The sequence below is a fragment of the Astatotilapia calliptera genome, chromosome 1 (genome assembly GCF_900246225.1).
Source record: "Astatotilapia calliptera chromosome 1, fAstCal1.2, whole genome shotgun sequence".
In the NCBI taxonomy this organism is placed as follows: Eukaryota; Metazoa; Chordata; class Actinopteri; order Cichliformes; family Cichlidae; genus Astatotilapia; species Astatotilapia calliptera.
The window spans coordinates 5,182,051-5,201,750 of NC_039302.1; the positions used below are offsets into that span (position 1 = coordinate 5,182,051).

Sequence of the window (19,700 nt, forward strand, 5' to 3'; positions counted from 1 at the left end):
TTCTTTCTGCTGTTTAGTTTTCTACAGTTTACTTTCTTCTATCAATTCACTGCAACTAAAACCTAATACTTACCTCTTTAACATTTGTGGAGCCTCACTTCTTCAAAGGGATAGAAAAGGTGATAGAGAGAAGTAAGACAAAAGGGACAAGATTGGAGTAAGCAGAGAGATGAGCCGGAAGGGGGGCGCCTGATCTGGCTTCCCACACCTCCCCACCGGATCGGGCTGTACACTTTACTCCCCACTGCCTCCCAGAAAAGGGAAGAAGAGCAGAGAGGAGGAGAGCGGAACATTTTTCTTTCCTATTCTTTCATTCTTCCTTTTGGTTTCATTACCATGAGGTTAACTGCACAGCCCCCAGGAGGTCCTGAGACAGCTGTATCAGTTAACCAGCAACATTTCTAATGTTATATTTTACCCTTTTGATGCCCCCTGTTGAGGCAGGCCCACCATGGGTTGATCAATCCTGGGCGTGTCTCGTGGTTAGCTGACTGCCTTAGCTGCCCAAGTGATGTCAGCCCTGTTGTCCTCGGGATTCCCATATACTTGTTTGCCATTCACCTAGGGACCAATTTTGAGCCGAGGACAACACATAGCCAGTGACTGGTCCTCTCAGCAGTGTTAGCTAATTCTCTTATAGCCTGCTGTTGCGCCTGTCCTCTGATCCCAATCTCTCTAAGCAGTTTTGCTGTTGTACTGGCAACAATGACCCTGCACCTCACTTCCACCGGGCGCACCTTGATCTTCCAGCCTCTGTCCTCTGCCTCAGCTGCCAAGTTGGCATACCACAGCTTCTTACGCTCAAATGCTTCTTCAATTGCTTCCTCCCACGGTACCGTCAGCTCAATGAGGTAAGCAAGTTTTTGGGAGTTAGACCAAAGGACGAGGTCTGGTCGCAGAGTCGTTGTTACAATCTCTGTGGGAAAAATTAGCCTCTAATCCAAGTCCACTTGCATCTGCCAATCCCTGGCAACCTTCAGCGGGCCCAGGTCCGGAGCTGAGGGGTTTGTCCTCGGCTTGTCTCCCTCCCAGACAAATGTTGACGAAAGCTGCCGCTCCTCTTGTTTTGTGAAAGGTGTTGATGGATTTCAAGACCAAATCCTCCTCTGCCCTGTTGGACGTGACCCACCACGTCACGATGCTGAAGAGCAGATTTGACCCGTAGCACAGATGTGGCTGGAGTCCACTTCCTTGCTAGGGTGGGAGCAGTGCCTCTTACTATGGGGTCCCGGGAGTCTGTGAGTCACATCTCAAACCTCACTTTTGCACACTTAAACTCCTCTACCAGGCTAGAGATAGGCAATGACAGTATCCCGTCGCTACAGAGTCCAACGCTGCTGAGGCATTTGGGAAGTCTGAGCCACGTCTTAACGTAGGAGCTCACTAGCTTCTCTAGTCGATTGACATGATTGAGTGAGACCTCGTACATTGTCAACGGCCACAGTAGTCTGGGTAATAACCCAAACTGGAAGCACCAGAGCTTCAGTTTCCCTGGGAGTGCAGTGTTGTTAGTCCGCTGGAGGTCATCGGCCAAGTTCTGCCTTAGTTGTTCTAATTGCCACGTATTATTGAGGTCTGCATTGTACCACCGTTTTATGATAGAGATGCTGCGAGATTTACTTAAACTCCATTCTTGCCCATTCGATGTTTTCCAGTACTGTTTAGTTTTTTGGTGTACTGCTTGTTGTTACTTAGGTTTAATTTCTTTTGTGCAATTTTTTGTGCTTCTTTTCTTCTTATTTCTTTCTTCATCCCTCTGCTGTCATTTTTGACATCTACAAGGTGTACAGAATCAGGTCAGTTCTGTGGCACAGAGTCTCTCTCCCTCTCTTTTTCTGCCTGACTTCATTGCCTCCCCTTTTTGTTCAGATTGTCCGTTCCTGAATTCCCTACCCTTTCATCAATCCATCCTTGCATCTTTTCCCTTGTGAAGCCAATCCCATTCACACCCAGGAAGACAGCAACACCTCAAAAAAGAGAGTGTGTATGTGTGAGATGGAGACAAACAGTGGTGAGGTGGTGCTGTATGGGTGAAACAAGATGGGCCAAAAGGCACAGACAATCGGTAAATCGAGCTTTGGGCTTACACAAAAAGACAACAGGAGTTTAAAAAGAGGAGTTTTGTCCTCACAGAACTCACATTCATTCACTGGACGAAAGCAGCAGCGGTGGTGATATGTGCTGTTGCTCACAGCAATTCCACCATCAGGCTGAGTCTTTCTGTGTGGAGTTTGCATGTTCTCCCCGTGTTCTCCGCATGTTCTCCCTGTGAGTTCTCTAAGGGCACTCCAGCTTCTTCCCCGAGTCCAAAGACATGTAGTTAGTAGGTTTGGGTTATTTTAGTAATTTAAAATTGCCTAGTGTGACTGTCGCTCTCTCTGTGTTAGCTCTGTGACAGACTGGTGACCTGTCCAGGGTATACCTTGCCACTCACCCAATGGGGACTGGGATAAGCTCCAGTTCCCCCAGAACCCTGATTCAGATAAGCAGAAGATAATTGATTAAGTGATCAATGGAAAATTTCTTCTTCTTCTTCCTTGAATGTGCAGCCTATGCAAATGTACATATTTGTAGTAAGGGCATAATAATTAACAAAAACTATATGTAATACAATTTTACTGAAATGACTAGAAAAACTAAAATAAAACAACTAAAAAATAAATAAATAAAGGAAATATTTTCACGTATCAACTGTTGGGCGTGGATGCATTTGTTTTTCCTTTGATTCTCAGATTTATTTGAGTAGTAGTGTCTATTCTGAACTTCTGAAAAAACTCAACAACAAATAAACAGTAATGTAAATAAACAAATATCCTTTATATCAGGTTCATTAAAACATTAAAATTATAACTACCAGAAATTACACCAACTATTTTCAAACAAGAACTTAAATGAACTTAAACTCGCTCTGACAACATGTCAAACAAAAACTCAACTGCCAGTGAATAGCCCGGCAGTGTTCACACTACATGAACGCAGACTGCTGATTCACTTCACTACAAAGAATAGGAGCTGGAGATAAAAGAATGCAGTTTTAGCTTTCGGTTTGACTGACCTTTGATCTCCACAACAACATTTATCCAAGGTAACAATCACAGATCCCTATGAGCAATCCTTATGACAGTAAAGAGGAAGAACTCAGTGGAATAGACCTGTGGCAGAGCTAAGCTCAGGGATGGGGGTGCTGAGGCAACAAGACTAGCTTATGGCTACCTAAGTCTGTTTACCTGTCTTTCAGTCTTTATGTGAAGATAGGCTAATGCTAGCTTAGCATAGAGACAGAAAGAATTGTCTGTTCAGTACTGATGAAAAAGGGGACACTATTAGAGTAACAGATCGCATAAACATGTTCCCAAAGTAACTGATAACAAGCTAAACTTTAATACTAAAAATACTACTAATTAATTTTTAATTCTCTCATATATTAATAATCGTGTTGCTCTAAGGTATTCTTCAACACCAGTTGTTTCCCTTTGATGGTAACTAGTGCAGTAGCTGTGTAGGATGACCATTGCTATTCAAAAATGCTGTTCACTTAAATACTTGGAATATTTAGGAATAAAATGTTTTTTAAAATCCAAAGAGATTAATATCACCATCAGAAATCAATGAAGTGCAGATATCAGGAATCACTCACTGAAACGCGACATCAGGTAACTCAAATACAAAGCCTTTTGTCTGCTGCCCGGGGGCTCAGGCAACAAACTAACCTATTAGTGGAGAGTCTGGACGTGTGTGTGTGTGCAGTCTCAATAGTTTGGTCTACCTTCACTGAAGCATTCTCCCCTCTCCTCTGTTAACGTGCTGTTGCTAAGATACCATCTGCTCATCCTTACTCTTCTACACACAAACAGCAGCTTGTGTGTGTGCGTGTGTGTGTGCATGTGTGTGTGCATGTGTGTGAGCAAGAGACATGTTTCTCACTACCCCTTGACTATCCTTGGTATAAACATTCCTCCTCATTGCTTCACACCCTTTCACCGCATTAAAGGTCACCTGACAGTAAGAAAGGTGTTTAATTCTTCCCCCCACTTGCCTGCAGATCCTTCCCTGTCTCCTGAAACCTGCAGACAATTTGGGCTGACCTGAGAGCAGATAAGAGAATTCAGAAACCAACATTTGTGCCTTACACTTCTTTAAACAAAATCCCACAATGTATTAGTTCTCCATTTAAATATATTAATGATAACACAGTGTATGGCCCACATCACTAAACCAATAGCTGGAGGTACAACTCCCATGAGCCTTTTTACAGTGTGCCAGTGGCAAAGACTCATACAGTGCTGGCAAAACACAGAAAAAGTAAAATTGTCAGATTCTTATCAATTACACAGAACCCTCAGGGTAGCATCTGATCAGTCCCAGTTTGTTCTGCAGCATGGCAACAAGCCGAAACATGCATCCAAAATTATATAGAAAAAAATGCAACAAGGACAACAAGAGTCACACACTTTCCCCAGGAAGTGAAACTTTCACTTGTTATATTGAGTCACGCTCTCAATGCAGTTCCATTATAGTAGGTATGTAGGGACATTATGCCTATTTACTCTGTAAACACAATAACATAATTATAGAAACATTAGACCCTGCAGTAATACAAACAAAACCCCAACAATCATGTGGCCTCTTATGAGAAAGCACTTGACGACAGACGGAAGGAAGTCCCTTTTCCCAGGAAGAAACCTCATGGATCACCAGGCTTAGGGAGGGGCGGCCATCTGCTACGATCGGTTGTGGGTGAGGAGAGAATGACCTCAAATACCAAGTCACACACTGATGAGTTCCATCCATCCATCCATGAATCCATCCATCCACCCACCCACCCACCCATCCATCCATCCATCCATCCATCCATCCATCCATCCATGAATCCATCCATCCATCCATCCATGAATCCATCCATCCACCCATCCACCCATCCATCCATCCATCCATGAATCCATCCATTCATCCATCCATGAATCCATCCATCCACCCACCCACCCATCCATCCATCCATGAATCCATCCATCCATCTATCCATCCACCCATCCATCTATGAATCCGTCGACCCATCCTTGAATCCATCCATCCATCCATGAATCCATCCATCCATCCATGAATCCATCCATCTTCTCCTGTGCATTCAGGGCTAGGTTGTGTGGCCAGCAGCCTCAGCAGAGAAACCCAGAACTCTCTCTCCCCAGTCCCCTCCTCCAGCTTGTCTGGGGGAACACCGAGGCATTCCCAGGCCTGAGAGATATAATCTCTCCAGCATGGGCAGACCCAGCATCAATCAACGCTGATTAGTTGATGATAGAATTTACCACCTCAACTACTGCAATTAACCAATAATTTAATTATTCAAGAGACAAATCCATACAATTGCCGACATACATAAATACGTAGACATACAAGATTTTTTTTAGCATCCAACAGATGAAGTGGACTCAGATGATGTTTTCTTTTATACCTCTTGGCTCTGTTATTAGACTTTAGATTAAAAAAAGATGGGAGACTCTGGAGTCTACTTTGAGTGGTGTTTTTTAATTCTGTATTTATTTTTGTCTCTTTCATTTAACCAAATGCCCGCTTCCTGCAGCCTAAACTGCCATGTGTTTTGTTACTCACCCTATTTATGATGTGTTCCTGTCCAAAAAAGAGAAAATATTGAGTGAGTGGCAGTTCTCTGAGGTGAATGGGACAGACTGCTTGGAGCTAAGAAGAAGGTAAAAGTATCTTAAAGAACCACTCATTACAACCAAGCTATGGAGAAATGCCCCGCTCCTGAAAACCACTGATCACAGGAGTTTAGCAATTGTTTAGCAGGAGACTGGGCTGCAAAATTTTTTCCGTGTTTCAGCCACAGAACAACACACAGAGCCAGACACTGTAGGGATTGCTGGTGTTTATTTGAACATATTTGTACTCATATCTGAGTGCGTGGATGCCTGCAGCACATTAGATGAGAGGGACACCTTTCAAAATAAAGCTTTCCATGGGAATCCATTTTCTGCTAGTGCTAAAAATTCTCCTAATTTTAGTTTTTACTACGAAAATGATTGCACAAGTGCACTGAGCTAGGATCCGAGGCCCACTACCATTGAGTGATGATTCACTTGAGTGAAATAAACAGCAAAGATGCAAAGAGAAACACAGAGAAAGGTATAGAGAAATGCTCTGTTTATGTGGGCTCTGTCCATCAGCTGGACAAAGGAGACCCAGAGCATTTGGCTTTTTAAAGAACTCATATGAAAAATAAAATAAAGAAAACTCCCACTCCCTTAGTAAACAGTACATGTCTGTGGACAAGGACAAGACTTGTGCGCCTTTGTTTAGTCACAGCTGACCCAAAGGCTTTCCAGTATGACATTGAAACTGTTGTAGCCAAAACTATGTGTCAGGAGCACTCTAGTAGAATCAGTCATTAGTCATTTACATGTATATTAACATTTCCCATATATTCCTGTGCATAAGTTAAAGGCAGTGAGAGCAGGAACAAGACCCCACCACAGAGCATATCGGGCATGTCTGAGTCATACACAGCATGCAATGGAGGAACTGGGGTGAAGGTGGGTTACAAAGCGACTTGCAGGACAAAAGGGCTGGCAGTATTTTATGGGACCTCAGCTGAGCGTCATTCTATGCTGCTCATTTGTTTTGTTCCCCAAGTGTCTGAGATCTCCAAACTATCATTTCACCTTAAAACGTAGCTGTCACTCAGCATTAGACCAGGAAACTAAGCTGTTAGCCAGCAGCTCCTTAAATGCCACCATTTAACATTCCCAGCTTGTATACTTAATTAGTTACACAGACAAACAGACAAAGGCAACTTTGTGAACTGGAACTAGTAGAAACAGTAACAGTGACAAATAATCGGATCCCATAACTGTACGGTGCATCATGGTGGTGGTGGGAATATTCAAGTTTGGCTGTTCTGGAGTTGCCTGGACTGAATTGACTCCACCTGCCCAAGAGGAAGTAGTATGTTTCCCTCTTTGGTTGAAATCGTTCTGGAGAATTATTGATACTGGAGTGGGATAATGAGCCTAAACACACTTTTACAAGAGCTACTAGTTGACCGAGAAAAAATATTTTTTACAAAATTCTGTTGCTGTTAAAGAAAAAGGAGGGAAGATATGTTGAGAAAGACATTTTGATAAAAAGAAAAGTATTGTGACAATAATCTACAATTTGCAGATTTTAACTTTCACTTAAATGAGTAAAATGTGGGACTTTTGGACCCACAAATAAAGATTTGTGTGACTTTGACTGGCTACGATATTACAATGCTGCATAAATATTAACTTAAGAAACGCTTCTGCAGGCGCTGCTTTACATACTTCTAATACCCTGTTCAATAATATTGTTATGATTTTTCAGGTTTTAAATGCGGAACATTTATTTATAAAGTCAAATTTATGCATTTCTTGCACACTGAAAAAGTCACTGGTAACATTTTGTCCAACTTTAACCACAACAGCTATTTCTAACATAACTTTGAGTTGAACACACTGCTCAAAGAAACCTGCTGTGATAAAGCTTAAACAATCATGGTGCTCTAAGGACTTTGGGGATACACTGCACTGTCCTCTACATCTCTGTAAAATAATGAAACAATACTGCCCCCTTTTGCTGGAAATATGGGATTTTATTCGATTCAACTTTTATTACAGAAAGAGACGAGCAACCCGAAGAAAAAAGATGGCATGAAAAAAAAAAAGAGAAGATGCTGCCAAAGTTATGTATGCTGGGATTAAATATTCCTTAGTTTGACTTGGTGATTTCAACATGGCTAATGTTAGACATGTCATGCTAATATTACTTTAATTTACTACAGAGTGAGACAACAATCATGATGATTCCAGGATTATTGTTTGAAGCGAGTGGTGGTCACAAGGCTTGGGGCTATGTCTGCATCATTTACAATTAGAATCTGAATTATTATCAAATTACAAGAAAGAAGAAAGAAATCAGGTAGTCATAGTTGACTAACAAAGATGAGAAACATAATGACCCCTCTGGCATATAAGCATATTCTCTAACACAAAGACTCAGATCTTGATCTCTCAATTGTGACAAATGTGACATATTTGCAAAACTTTGCAGCACATTTCCTGTTTCTTTCATATTTTTGCAGCATCGACGACATGCTCCTTCTTGTAATCCTGATGTTTTGAGAACTGAAGTATTTGGATGTAGAGTTGAATTGTCATGCCAAAGTTCTGGTTTGAGAAAAAATGATGAAATCCAGTGAGTACTGTGAAGTATGTGATTCTTACAAAAAGAAAGTATGTTTGTTGTTTTGTCTTATTGTGTGTCTTAATTACTCACAGCATTCATAAAGCCTGTTTATACGAGCAATGTCATTGGCGCTCATCTGAAAAGCATTTCCGAAGTCAAGATTAGGATTGGACCTAGCAACAATCGTTGGCTGCCCATTCCTGGAGAAGGAGTATCTAAAAGAACAAACGACAGCATATACTGTGACTGTACCATGCTCATATATGCAGCATTCATTCTTATATAAAGAATATTTATGAACAGGGGAGAAAATAGGCCTTTAAAAGTATTGAATAGTCACACTAAAATCCTAGCAATGAATCCGTGTTTTTTAAATTCTGGATGACATTTTCTCTCAGAAAATGCAAAACATGAAAGGTAACACAACACCTTACAAGCTCCATCAAACTCACCTGCCATATTGCATGACAGAGTTGAAGTCATAGGGAGTCTGCAAATTGTTGGTAAGCACTTTCTCAAAGTTGCTCTCTTGTCCTGCACAGATATTTCCAGGAGACAAATGTTTAAATGTTACTCTGTCGTGGCTGCCACGATATTCAACTACAAATCTTTGCTCTCAGCTCTGTGAAGATGACAATTATCTAACCATAAGGTCTGCATGTTGGTATATTTTGTCATGGTCCTGGGTCGGTGACCCAGTGTTTTGAGCTTATTGTTGATTTTGTATTAGTTGTTAGGGTTTGGTTCTGGTGTTCAGTGCTTTATTATCCCACCTGAGTTCTTCCCTGTTGTGCTCTGTTTGTGTCCCTGAGTTTGTGTTTGTAAAACAGTTTGAGTTTCCTGTTTTACTTTGAAGGTCTGGGTCTCGTCGTGTCTAATTAGGTTCAGCTGTGTTCCCCTCTGGTGTGTCATTCCCTCATTACCTTGTGTGTATAGTGTGTGCCTGCCTGTGTTCCTCGTTGCGTCATCTGTGTAACCGGGTGTAATTTCTGTGTCTCTCTGCCCAACATTCTCTGTGCGTATGGTTTCAGGTTAGTTCTTTACTTTTCCCCAGTTTAGGTATTGTTAACTCCCCGTTCTGCTCTTTCTGTTTTTTTACTTTGCTTTTACTATAAATAAACACTCACTCGCACCCTAGCCAGTACCTGCATTTTGGATCCTTTTTCTCACAACACCACATGACTGCTGAACCAGCCGTGACGTATTTACAATATAACATTTACATTCCGAGCGAAAATGAGGAAGAAGGTTAAACATGAATGACTACTGCAAAGCAACAAAGAAAGTGCTATGGCAAAACATTTTTTACATGTACATGAATAAATGCTTCCATATCATGAAGACATATATCTACTATTTATACTCACAAAAGACTATTTACTACTATATAATTGGTTTTACTATTTTGTATCCCCCCAAGCAGTAAAGTATCATGCTTAGTAGTTACTCCATGTTGCATTGTTACTTCCACACTTTCTATTTCCCGTCAAATAAAGTGACTGAGATACTTCTACATTCCTGACATGATGCCTTTGAAGTCTTACAAACATTTATTATTATTGGTTTGAGAGTCTCGGGACCAAAGGAATACCAGATGCACTGCTGTCTTATCTGCTGAGCTTGGAAAAGCACAGCTTACTTGTAAAATGCTCATTGGTATAAAACAGAGTGTCTGCTGTCCTGGACTAATGTGAAGTGTAACCAAAGGTTTGTGTAGTTGAGCTGACCCGGGATGATGTTCTCGGTGAGGATCTTCACATACTGGTCCCTGTCGGAGCGGACCTGCTCATGGTGGAAGCCCAGAGCATGAAGAACCTCGTGTTGCACCGTTGACTGGAACAAGCAACCGTTTCTCTGGAGGGAGATTCCCTGTCCTCGGCTCTGACGGCCCACGTACGAATAACACCTGATACACAGTAAGATTGTTAAAAAACGATTGAGATTGACACACAAACAGTTATCTACTATCAGCCAAAATAAATAAAAAGATACCGGTCTAACCAATCTCCTAAGGTTTTTAAAGATCTGTTTTCCCTTGATCATTTAACAACCCACTCCAGATTCATCTTATTGCCTTACAAGATGCCAGTCTCTAGTCCTGGCACGAGTGGACTAAACAGTATGTGAAATAATTGAGAACAGATCGTCAAAATGCTATTTACCCTCTTATGAAGGGTATACATTTCATATAGTAGCAAACAATAATAAAGCTGGACATTTTACAGTAGAATTTCAGCACAGGATGGAGCTGTCACATGATACAAATAGAATATTTGCAATAATTATTTACATTTTAAAGGGTTTTGAGGACGTGAGTGTGTCAGTCCTGTCTTGTCATACAGTGTCAGTACAGGGAGTGCATTCTCACCCTTCTCCAGAGAAGAAGTAAAGGTAATTGACTTGGTCTGTCCTCCAGACGAAGCGAATGCAGGTGGACTCGTGGAAGGTGAGCAGGGCACTGATGATGATGTTGCGCTCCTGGGTGGCTGCACAAACAAATACGAGTCTGCTGAGGAGCTTCTTTGAACAACAGTAACACTGCATCACCTTCATGTGTAGTTTATTTGATGCATAGAGTTGAATTTCTCAGACATGCTTTATGAGAAAAAATTCAACAGCTTAGCAATGTTTATGTATATTTTCGTGCTTCCCCTCTCATCACGTGACACCTGACAGTCGTCTGTATATTTAATATTAGCAATCTAAACTGTGCTTAGGAGACTGTTGACACTGCCACTGTGACAATAAAATTACAAGTATAACAAACAGTTTCAGCTATCCATGTGGCAACATCAGTGGTGTCACCGCGTTGTAAAAAGGTTGTGTTGGCTTTCTGTGTGTGGAGTTTCCCTGTACTTGCTAGTCACCATATTTCACAGTGAATTTTAAACATAAAGAGTCGATATCCCCATAACTCTCATACTTCCTATGCTTCCATTCCCAGGAGAATGGAAATCAACATTAAATGAAAACATAATTTGACACGTTTGTGGATCTGTTTGCTGTAGTTGTCACAGAGTTTTAGTTTTCTCTGTGAAGCTGGTTTCTAAACATGTTATTATTTTCAGTTTACATAATTTCAGTTCAAGTGACTTATTCTAGAAACAACCTAAATTATATATCTATTTGATTCATTACATATTTCATCCTTCAGCCTAAACAGCTCGTGTTTCCTGGTCTGTCTTTTAACTCTTTAATAAAGATGACATTTGACAACAAGTTTAATGAGCATCCAAGGGAGAAATATCTGAAGTCAGTGTTTAAGGGTAAAGTTTGTGTTGCTTACAATATACAGAGGAGATGGAGACAGGTACAGTGACGTGGCTTCCACTTTTGGGCCACTTGCAGCCAGTGGCTGTGCATGGATCAGCATTCTTGGTTAAAGTGGGTGCAATGTCGCCATGAACCAGGCCTTTTGCTGCAGCACAACAAACAGAGAGTGGATGGATGTTCACAGAATGCATGTTTACTTGTTGAATGCTAAGTGATAAAATGTAAAACAAAAAGGAGAAAGTGAGTGATTGATCATCATGAGTGTTGGCCATCTATTTTCTGTTAACAGGCTCTGGAAATTTCCATTTTTCCTCCAGTATTTCTATGTTAACCAAAAGAGTTTTATTATGTACATTTTCACTTACATATGTCAGCGTTGACTTTTTCAATGATCGCTGAGGCACCCAAAAACTCATCTGAGGACACAAGGGAGTGGCAGCATGTTAACTATAAGCTCTCAGATACAATTTAACTTTAACATCTGGGAAGTATTTTATCGTTCAACGCACCACTTGGATCTTTGATGACAGCAGCCCTCTGCAGTACAAAAACAGCAAACACATTAACTTGCTGTTCATCGCGTTTAAAATCACACTGACAGATTTTGGTATCGTGGTCACTGGTATAAGCAGACATGGTGAGAAGTTCACGGCTTTCACAGAACAGCAGGCAGCGTTTAACAACTTTACCAAAACAACAAGAGTCAAACGTACCAGAGAAACGACCGTCATTGACAGGAAGAGGGAGAAGAAGAAAGCTGGAGTCATGATGTTGGTCCTCTGCAGTTAACCTACAGTCAAAGTCTGACCAGCATTTGGTTATAAGAACTTCAGTGTGTATAAATGCTGGAACAGTAAAGTAAATCAATGCTGTGAGGAGAACCCAGAAATCTGATTCTTCTCATCTGGATGTTGAATTTTCTCCCACTGAAAATGCAACATCCACATGAACAGAATCAGCTTTCTGGGACTTCCTTACCTGTACGATTGAGCATGTATCGAGACGAAATGAGGAGGTGAGCTGCTTACCTGCTGTACCAGGCGTCTGGTGGATGCAGAAGCTGTTCAGCTGCTGCATCTTTATAGACAGCTCACACAGGGTGTGGTTGACGTTTCACCAATGTCTTTTGAGGTTACTTTACAATTCATGACTTTGTTTTTGCTCATGTCAAAACACTGAAATAGCAACAATTTTCCAGGAAGGAAATTTGAACAAAGAAGCGCAGGCTGATAAAAGCACTGGGATCATTTCATTATTTCAATTAAAAGTTGCAAAACCCAAAGACGTATGCTTTGCCAGTGTAAATGAAATTTTAATCAGACTTGCTGGGGTGAAATTAATGAAATAGCTTTATTACCATTGGGCAGAATAATCAACAAAAACATGATAATTTATTACATCATATACTTTTCACTGCTAGCACACAAAATACAGAGCTTCCCTCTGAGATGCAGTCAAAAAGGAAAAACTCAGATAAAACACAAATAAACTGAAACTGTGGTCTGAACAAAGGTAGGAAAATTAAACAAAGAAATTCATTAAACCTGTTGGCATAAATGGGCAATAAATTAAAAATCATTGTAAAATCTTGTGATGCATACAAAAAAGATAAATACAGATATAACAGGTGTGACTGGCTGTGGAATCTGTTATGTAACAATGTGTCCAGATCAACGTATTTACAATAGCTTTTTTGATCAAAGTCTAACTGTGTCCTTGGCTTATGACTACAGAGAACTTTCTCTATCATCTCTTGGCAAGTGAGACATGCATGGAAAAAAAGAGTATATCTGAATAGATGAGTAATTTTCAAGTGACAAAAGACGCAGTGATAACTTTGAGAGCTGGGATGGAAACAGGAAACTGTTTTTTTGTTTTTGTTTTTCTAAATAAAGCATCCTGTGTGTGACCTAAATAAAAAGACAAATTGTGCTTAAGATGACATAAAACAAAAATATACATGGAGAGTTGTACTGTCCATTTCCTTACTCATTATAATCCATGCACTCAGAAGAAATGATGTTTCTTACATGAAACAAGTGTTCATTTTTTCATTTGTATTATTCTTTTTATTTATACACGGAGGACAGTTTCAGGTGGAGGCCTCAACAATGAGGAAGTAAAGCTGGCATCAGCACAACTCAGGGATTTTCACCACAGACACGTAACTACAAACAACGCCTCCAAACTTGCTCACCGGAGCAGAGTATCCCATTTATAGTAACAATGGACAGCACCCTGGGGTTAGCAGATCTATTTTTATGTAGCAATTTAACAGCAAAATGTGTCACTTTAATGCTCTCATCACTGTCCTTATCCCTGCCAGTCTTACTGGTTCACAGACAGAAAGTCTTTCAGTTTATGAAGTGTGATCTAAACAGGAATGTTCACTGAATGCTTGGGGCAGCACCACAGTCATGCTGGCATTCAGACAGGGACTTTAACGACTCATTTATGTTTGACTTATGAGATCCTTCAGCACAGAAGGCTCATTGTTTTAGTCAGGAATGTGGCAAAGCTGCATGTGTTTAGGTTTAATTTTATGGATGCCTGCCCTGACCTGTCCAGGTGTGTGTGCTGTTCTGTGAGTGCTAACCACTACAGCACTGTGGGAAATGTCAGACGTTTTACTTTTTTCTCAGATCAAGAAAAAAATAAAACACACTAAAAGGTACAACTGATTCTGATTGATCTGTATTGAGGAATTTTACCTGCAGCAAAACTTTGCACCACACTGCAGAGTACGTTATGCCAGAACACAGGCCCTCGTCATGGCACATGACTGTTGCATGGTTAATGAAATGTAACATGTTACACTGCACTGTAGTCCATGATAGACACTAATGTACCCACCTACCAAACATGCACTATTACATGCCTACATGACGTCCTATGATACGCAGTAATTCAGTTCAATTTAAACATATTTACCACCAATCCACAACAGCTGCCTTGAGGCCTTTATATTGTAAGATAAAGACTCCTCCTAAAAACTCGTCTTCTTTTACTATTTGTCTACACAACTGCTCATTTATTCTGTCATGGTTGTTGCTAATGCACGCTGTGTCGAAAAGAAAGAAAAGGGACAGAAAGGCGACTGAGGAACGTCAGTGTTTGAGAAACTGTTTGCAAAGAAAGGTGAACTGACTGACAGCTAACAGGTTAGCTATTAGCAGCTGTTACAAACAGTGTCAGGTGGGACGCTGTGACTATCACAATGACCAACTCAACACCATGAATTTTATTTGACCCTCAATTTCAGAAAGCAGAAGCGTACCCCACTCCATGATATATGATATGGGCTCACCCTGTATCATATCATATGACACATGCGATCATATTTAGATCAAAACATTGCCTTTAAATAATTTCAAAATAAAAGTACTTTGAGCTAAATACTGAGATGACTAAACCCGAAACAGCAAGGCAAGATGATGACATGTTACTAATTAATGAGAACCAAGCTATCCTTTGCTCATGAAGACCAAACGATGTAACCAAAAGTCTTAAAATAGTGACTAAAAGTGGGATTGTGTCATGTGACCTGGGGTAGAAGGAGAAGTTCCCCCTGCCCCTACATCACAGCTAAGAGGCTAACAGGTCCTAATATCCAGGCTTATGTGAGTAAAAATGATCAGTGCTAAACCAGAGCGTTTCCCTACTTCCCAACAATAAAGCATTTTTAATTCTTAATAAAAGATAAAATATAAATGTGATCAATATATAAATGAGAAATGTAGTTTGAGTAGTAGAACTGCCTCTTCCAGTGACTGAGGTTCATGAGTGTCTGTGGACATGACCCAGCGTAAACCCTGGCAGTTCTGTGTGTGAAGGAATGCAGGAAGATTACAACTGTGTGGCCAACTAATCATAAACATAATCCTGTATTAGAAAAATAGTATTAAGTGTTGTCACGGTTAAAGACAGAACCATCACTTAAATGTGATTTTACTCATGGTTAACACAGTTGCACAATCTCTTAATACTGATCAAAGGATTACCCAAAATATTAACATGAGCATGTACTCGTTACCAGTGTTGGTCAAGGTACTTGAAAAAAGTAATCAGTAACTAATTACTGATTACCTCTCCAAAAAAATTAATCCCATTACTTTACTGATTACTTATTTGCAAAAGTAATTAGTTAGTTAGCAATAGACCATTTAGCCCAATTCTATTTTTTATAAATAATACATCATATAAAATTAAATCAAATGAAAAACTTGTTTTATGAGTTTTACTCTTTTATCTTTATGCATCAAGCAAACATTAAATGATATCAACAGTCTTTGACTTGAAGAAACGTGTTTAACATTTAAACCTATGTTCTGCATATTCCAGCATATAAAATCAAATCATGTTTTGTGTTTACACTCTTTCAAATAGATGCAAGTAAAACACAGCAGAAAATAAATAAAATCAAAGACTCAGCGGCTCTTAAATCTGTTGTCCGTGTTTAACAGGAGTGGAGCGGGTGGAGGTTTGCCCACAGCGGTCATATCAGTGGGAGGATCCGGGGGTTTCTCTGTGAATGTCACGTTCCCGTGGCGGCGTGCTCGCTGCTTGCTCAGATTTGAAGTTTCATTTTTCGCTGTAGAAAGAAGTTTTCTTCCCACGCAGAGTGAATAGCAGACACTAATGTTTGTGTCACTTTTTACGGAATCAAACTCAGAGTAATGTGATTACTTCCACACTTTAAACGCTGCATGGTCATACTCTCTCCATCACTCCATATTATCCATTGTTAATCTGCACACGTCTGTTGCTGCCACAGATGTTGCACACTCATACGTCACTGTCTTGAGACACTCTCACAAACAGAATCACGGTTTAGTAATGCAGTTACGCAGCGTGGCTATGGGAAAGTAACAATAACCTAATTACTTATTTTGCAATAGTAATCCCTTACATTCGTTTCAAGTAACATTCGTTACTTGAAAAAAATAATCGGATTACAGTAACGCGGATTACAACCGCTTCCGTAAACACGTTGACGTCATCATCGGAGCTGTTTCTGAACATGTCCCAGTCTGCGTCGTCGAGTGCGTCCTGTAACGTGGCCACCGATTGGTCTGTCCAGTGCGCGACTTTCCTCTGAACCGGAACTTCCTGTTTCAGCCTTTGTTTGTATTTTGGCATGAGGAAGATGGCGGCGTGATCGGATTTGCCAAACGGAGGGCGAAGATTGGCTCTAGGAAGGTCACAGTTGAAAAATCCAGCAGGGAAAACCCAACCTGTGAACCTGCAGATTAGTTTTGTATTTTTTGGCTTCAATGGTTAATCCAGAAGGGTTTTTACATCACACTTCCTCTGAAGCCCAGCTTCTTTTCACAGTTGGGTGATTTTAGTTGGAACATGGAGATAAGTGCATTCTTTGACCTGAATGTGCTTATCCTTTCTCTAACCTTTCCTCACCAACCTTTTGTGAGAGGTAAAGGTAGAAGTCTGAGTGTTCTTCTTCATTAGTGCAGATAGCTCTTAAAGGTTACCCTAGCCTGTTAAATCTTTCCTTGGAGCCTGCTATCCAGGCTACTAAAGCCATCCCAGTACCACCATCAAGACGGGAGCTACTGTTAACAGGGGGCTGACAAGCCTTCACCTGCAAAGCTACTCGGGTTTCTTCTTATCAGAGTTAGCAGGGAATCGAGGTAGTTAGTACCGGCGAGTCCCGTCACCTACATGGGCTCCAGCTGACTGCTGTATACCGACTTAGACCCATAGGATCAGGGATTGGGACTTTTTTTAATCAGAAACCGAAACCATCTTCCTGCATAGGGGTTTCAAAGGTCATACCTTTCCCACCATTGGTCATACCTGTTGTTTGATTTGCACAAAGGTGGTTATTAATGTTGTTCTCACTACACATCAGACCAGCTTTACACCTTCTGAATGACTGGTGCAGATTGGCTCTTTCGGTTTTCAAGCTAACACAAGTTAATCAGCCTGACAAATGATGAGAAGATTTTAGCTCAGGAGTGGAAAACTCCACATTGCATTTTTGCCATGTCACCAGCTTAGGCCAGATTTAGGCATTGTCTAGCTAATCTGTCATCAGCAACAGTCATTAACAGTGATATAACAAAAGCCTCTGCCTCATTGTTGTGTAATCTAGCATACCTCACCCCTTTCAGCCCGTTCCCTCCTTTGGAATGGCTTCCTTATAGTCGCCTTTTTAAAAGCTTCAGCAAACAGTTGATGTGAAGAGTGAACTGAAGAGCCAGGTACATCTCTGAGGTCCTATGTCAGGACTTGATTTTAATATAATGTTCTTCTAGAGTAGATAGTTTTTTTTAGGTCTGCCATTTATTTTATCTTACACTTGTCCAGTTTCCTCAGTATTTTTAACGACACACGCCAAGATCTGCCAAGTTCTCAGCTATTAAAAACCCACACATGTGCAATAAGACTGCTGCATGTGCAATTCTTTTTCTGACATAGTTGTACTTTTGTATTTTCTTACTCAGTTGTATATAGCATTTGTATTCTATTTTATTCTATTGTATATATTATTCTATTTTATTTTATTATATTGCATTCCAGTATTTTCTAATTTCTGCTACATAACTTTGCACTTTTGCTGTAACGAAACAAATTTCCCACCTGTGGGACTAATAAAGGTCATCTTATCTTATCTTATCTTATCTTATCTTATCTTATCTTATCTTATCTTATTAACTCTAACTGGAAATCCCCACAAAGATAGTAACAAAGTGGTTAAAAATGTTACCGTATTTAAAATTTGTATTTGCTAAGTATGATGATTTATGATGATTTATGTATGATTCACAGGTCAGTGTCAAGTGGTTTAACAAACCACAAAATATTCCTCAGAAAATAGTCAAGTAGAAGGACTGGTGTAAAAATGAGTGTAACAATAGCTCATGTCCACATTAATTATATAACTGACTTTCATGATTTGTTTAATTGACTCGAGTATTTTAAAACTGGACTTGATGTATTTTAGATCCACTGTGATAGCACATGGAAACAAATTATGAAAAGTGTCTGACTGTCGAAATATTTCCAGGAAATGGGAAGTAGAACTGTGTATGAAGTGCTTTAAAAGCCTCTTTGTGTCTGCTATTACTGACACCAGTGACTCATGGCCTTTTCTATAACCTGCAGGTGTCAAAGAATCATTAGCATCATCAGGGAATCAAACTCCTTGGAGATTACTTGGAGCCTATCCCAGCTACCATAGGCAAGAGGCAGGGTATGAATGTCGCCAGTCTGTCGCAGGGCTGTCTTATCAATGGCTTTCTTGCAGGAACTCGACTTGTCAAACACGTAACTGGCAGTCAAAGCTGAGACTTGGTGACTATAATCATCATGAAGCTATATTTGAAGATGTGGTCCTGTGAACTGTCCGTCATACAAGCCATTGACTTTCAGAAACTTGTCCTCTGATTCAGTTGTGGCTTTGGGTCTGCCAGACGTCTTCCTGTCAGAGTTTGTTTCTGAGTGCCTTTAATGACTGAGACTGTACTCAGCTTTCACAGCTGTAAGAGAGACACTTTTAAAAGTATGAAAATCTGTTTCTCTTTTATTGTTAATTGCCTTTTCCTCATCATTTTTCACTATTTTTCTAACAGAAAAATGCCATTTGTATATTTTGAAATGTATATTGTTTTTCAGTTTAGGGTAACCTTACCTTTTTTTAAACCACTGGGAGTTCACCACTTATGTTTCTGCCATTTCAAGCTAGCTATTCATTGGACTTGAACTGCTTGAATTTCAATAAGTAACTGTAAGACCTGAAGTGTTGTGAAACATTTGATCAGTGTTGCCATGACAGTCATTCCCAAAGATCCATGGTGTCTAAGTGAAAATGAACTCTTGATGATCTTCTACAGGGTTTTGTGTAAGTAGACAAAGATGCAGGACTATCTCCTTGCCACTGTGCTACTGCCAAACTGTACCAATGAATGCAGTTTGGGCAGTGATATAAAAAGGTTGGAACCATACAACAGATACATTATTATCCAGGTTATTATCCAGAGTATCCAGGATACATGCTCATTGTGATAGAAGTCATTAGGCAATGTGTTTGTGATTTCACAGTCAGATCCAGTTCTCGGCATCATACCTGGTTTAAAAATGCCAAAGTTCTTATCTTTAGGCCTCAGTAGGTGCAGTCACATTCTTTACACTGCCTGTTACTGTGACATTTTGTGTGGTTTGTCTGAAATAATAAAGAGTGACCT

General features: G+C 40.2%; 1 protein-coding gene across 1 annotated transcript; it reads right to left on the reverse strand.

The window, feature by feature from the left end:
• Nucleotides 1–7,620: 7,620 nt before the first annotated feature.
• LOC113009696 (high choriolytic enzyme 1-like) lies at nt 7,621–12,538 on the reverse strand. The gene is made up of 10 exons (XM_026148540.1): nt 12,525–12,538; nt 12,210–12,299; nt 12,006–12,033; nt 11,862–11,912; nt 11,510–11,641; nt 10,592–10,709; nt 9,951–10,129; nt 8,676–8,757; nt 8,314–8,438; nt 7,621–8,204 (listed from the first exon to the last, which is right to left on the reverse strand). Coding segments are annotated over exons 2-10 (771 nt in total). The 5' UTR covers nt 12,264–12,299; nt 12,525–12,538; the 3' UTR covers nt 7,621–8,202.
• Nucleotides 12,539–19,700: the final 7,162 nt, after the last annotated feature.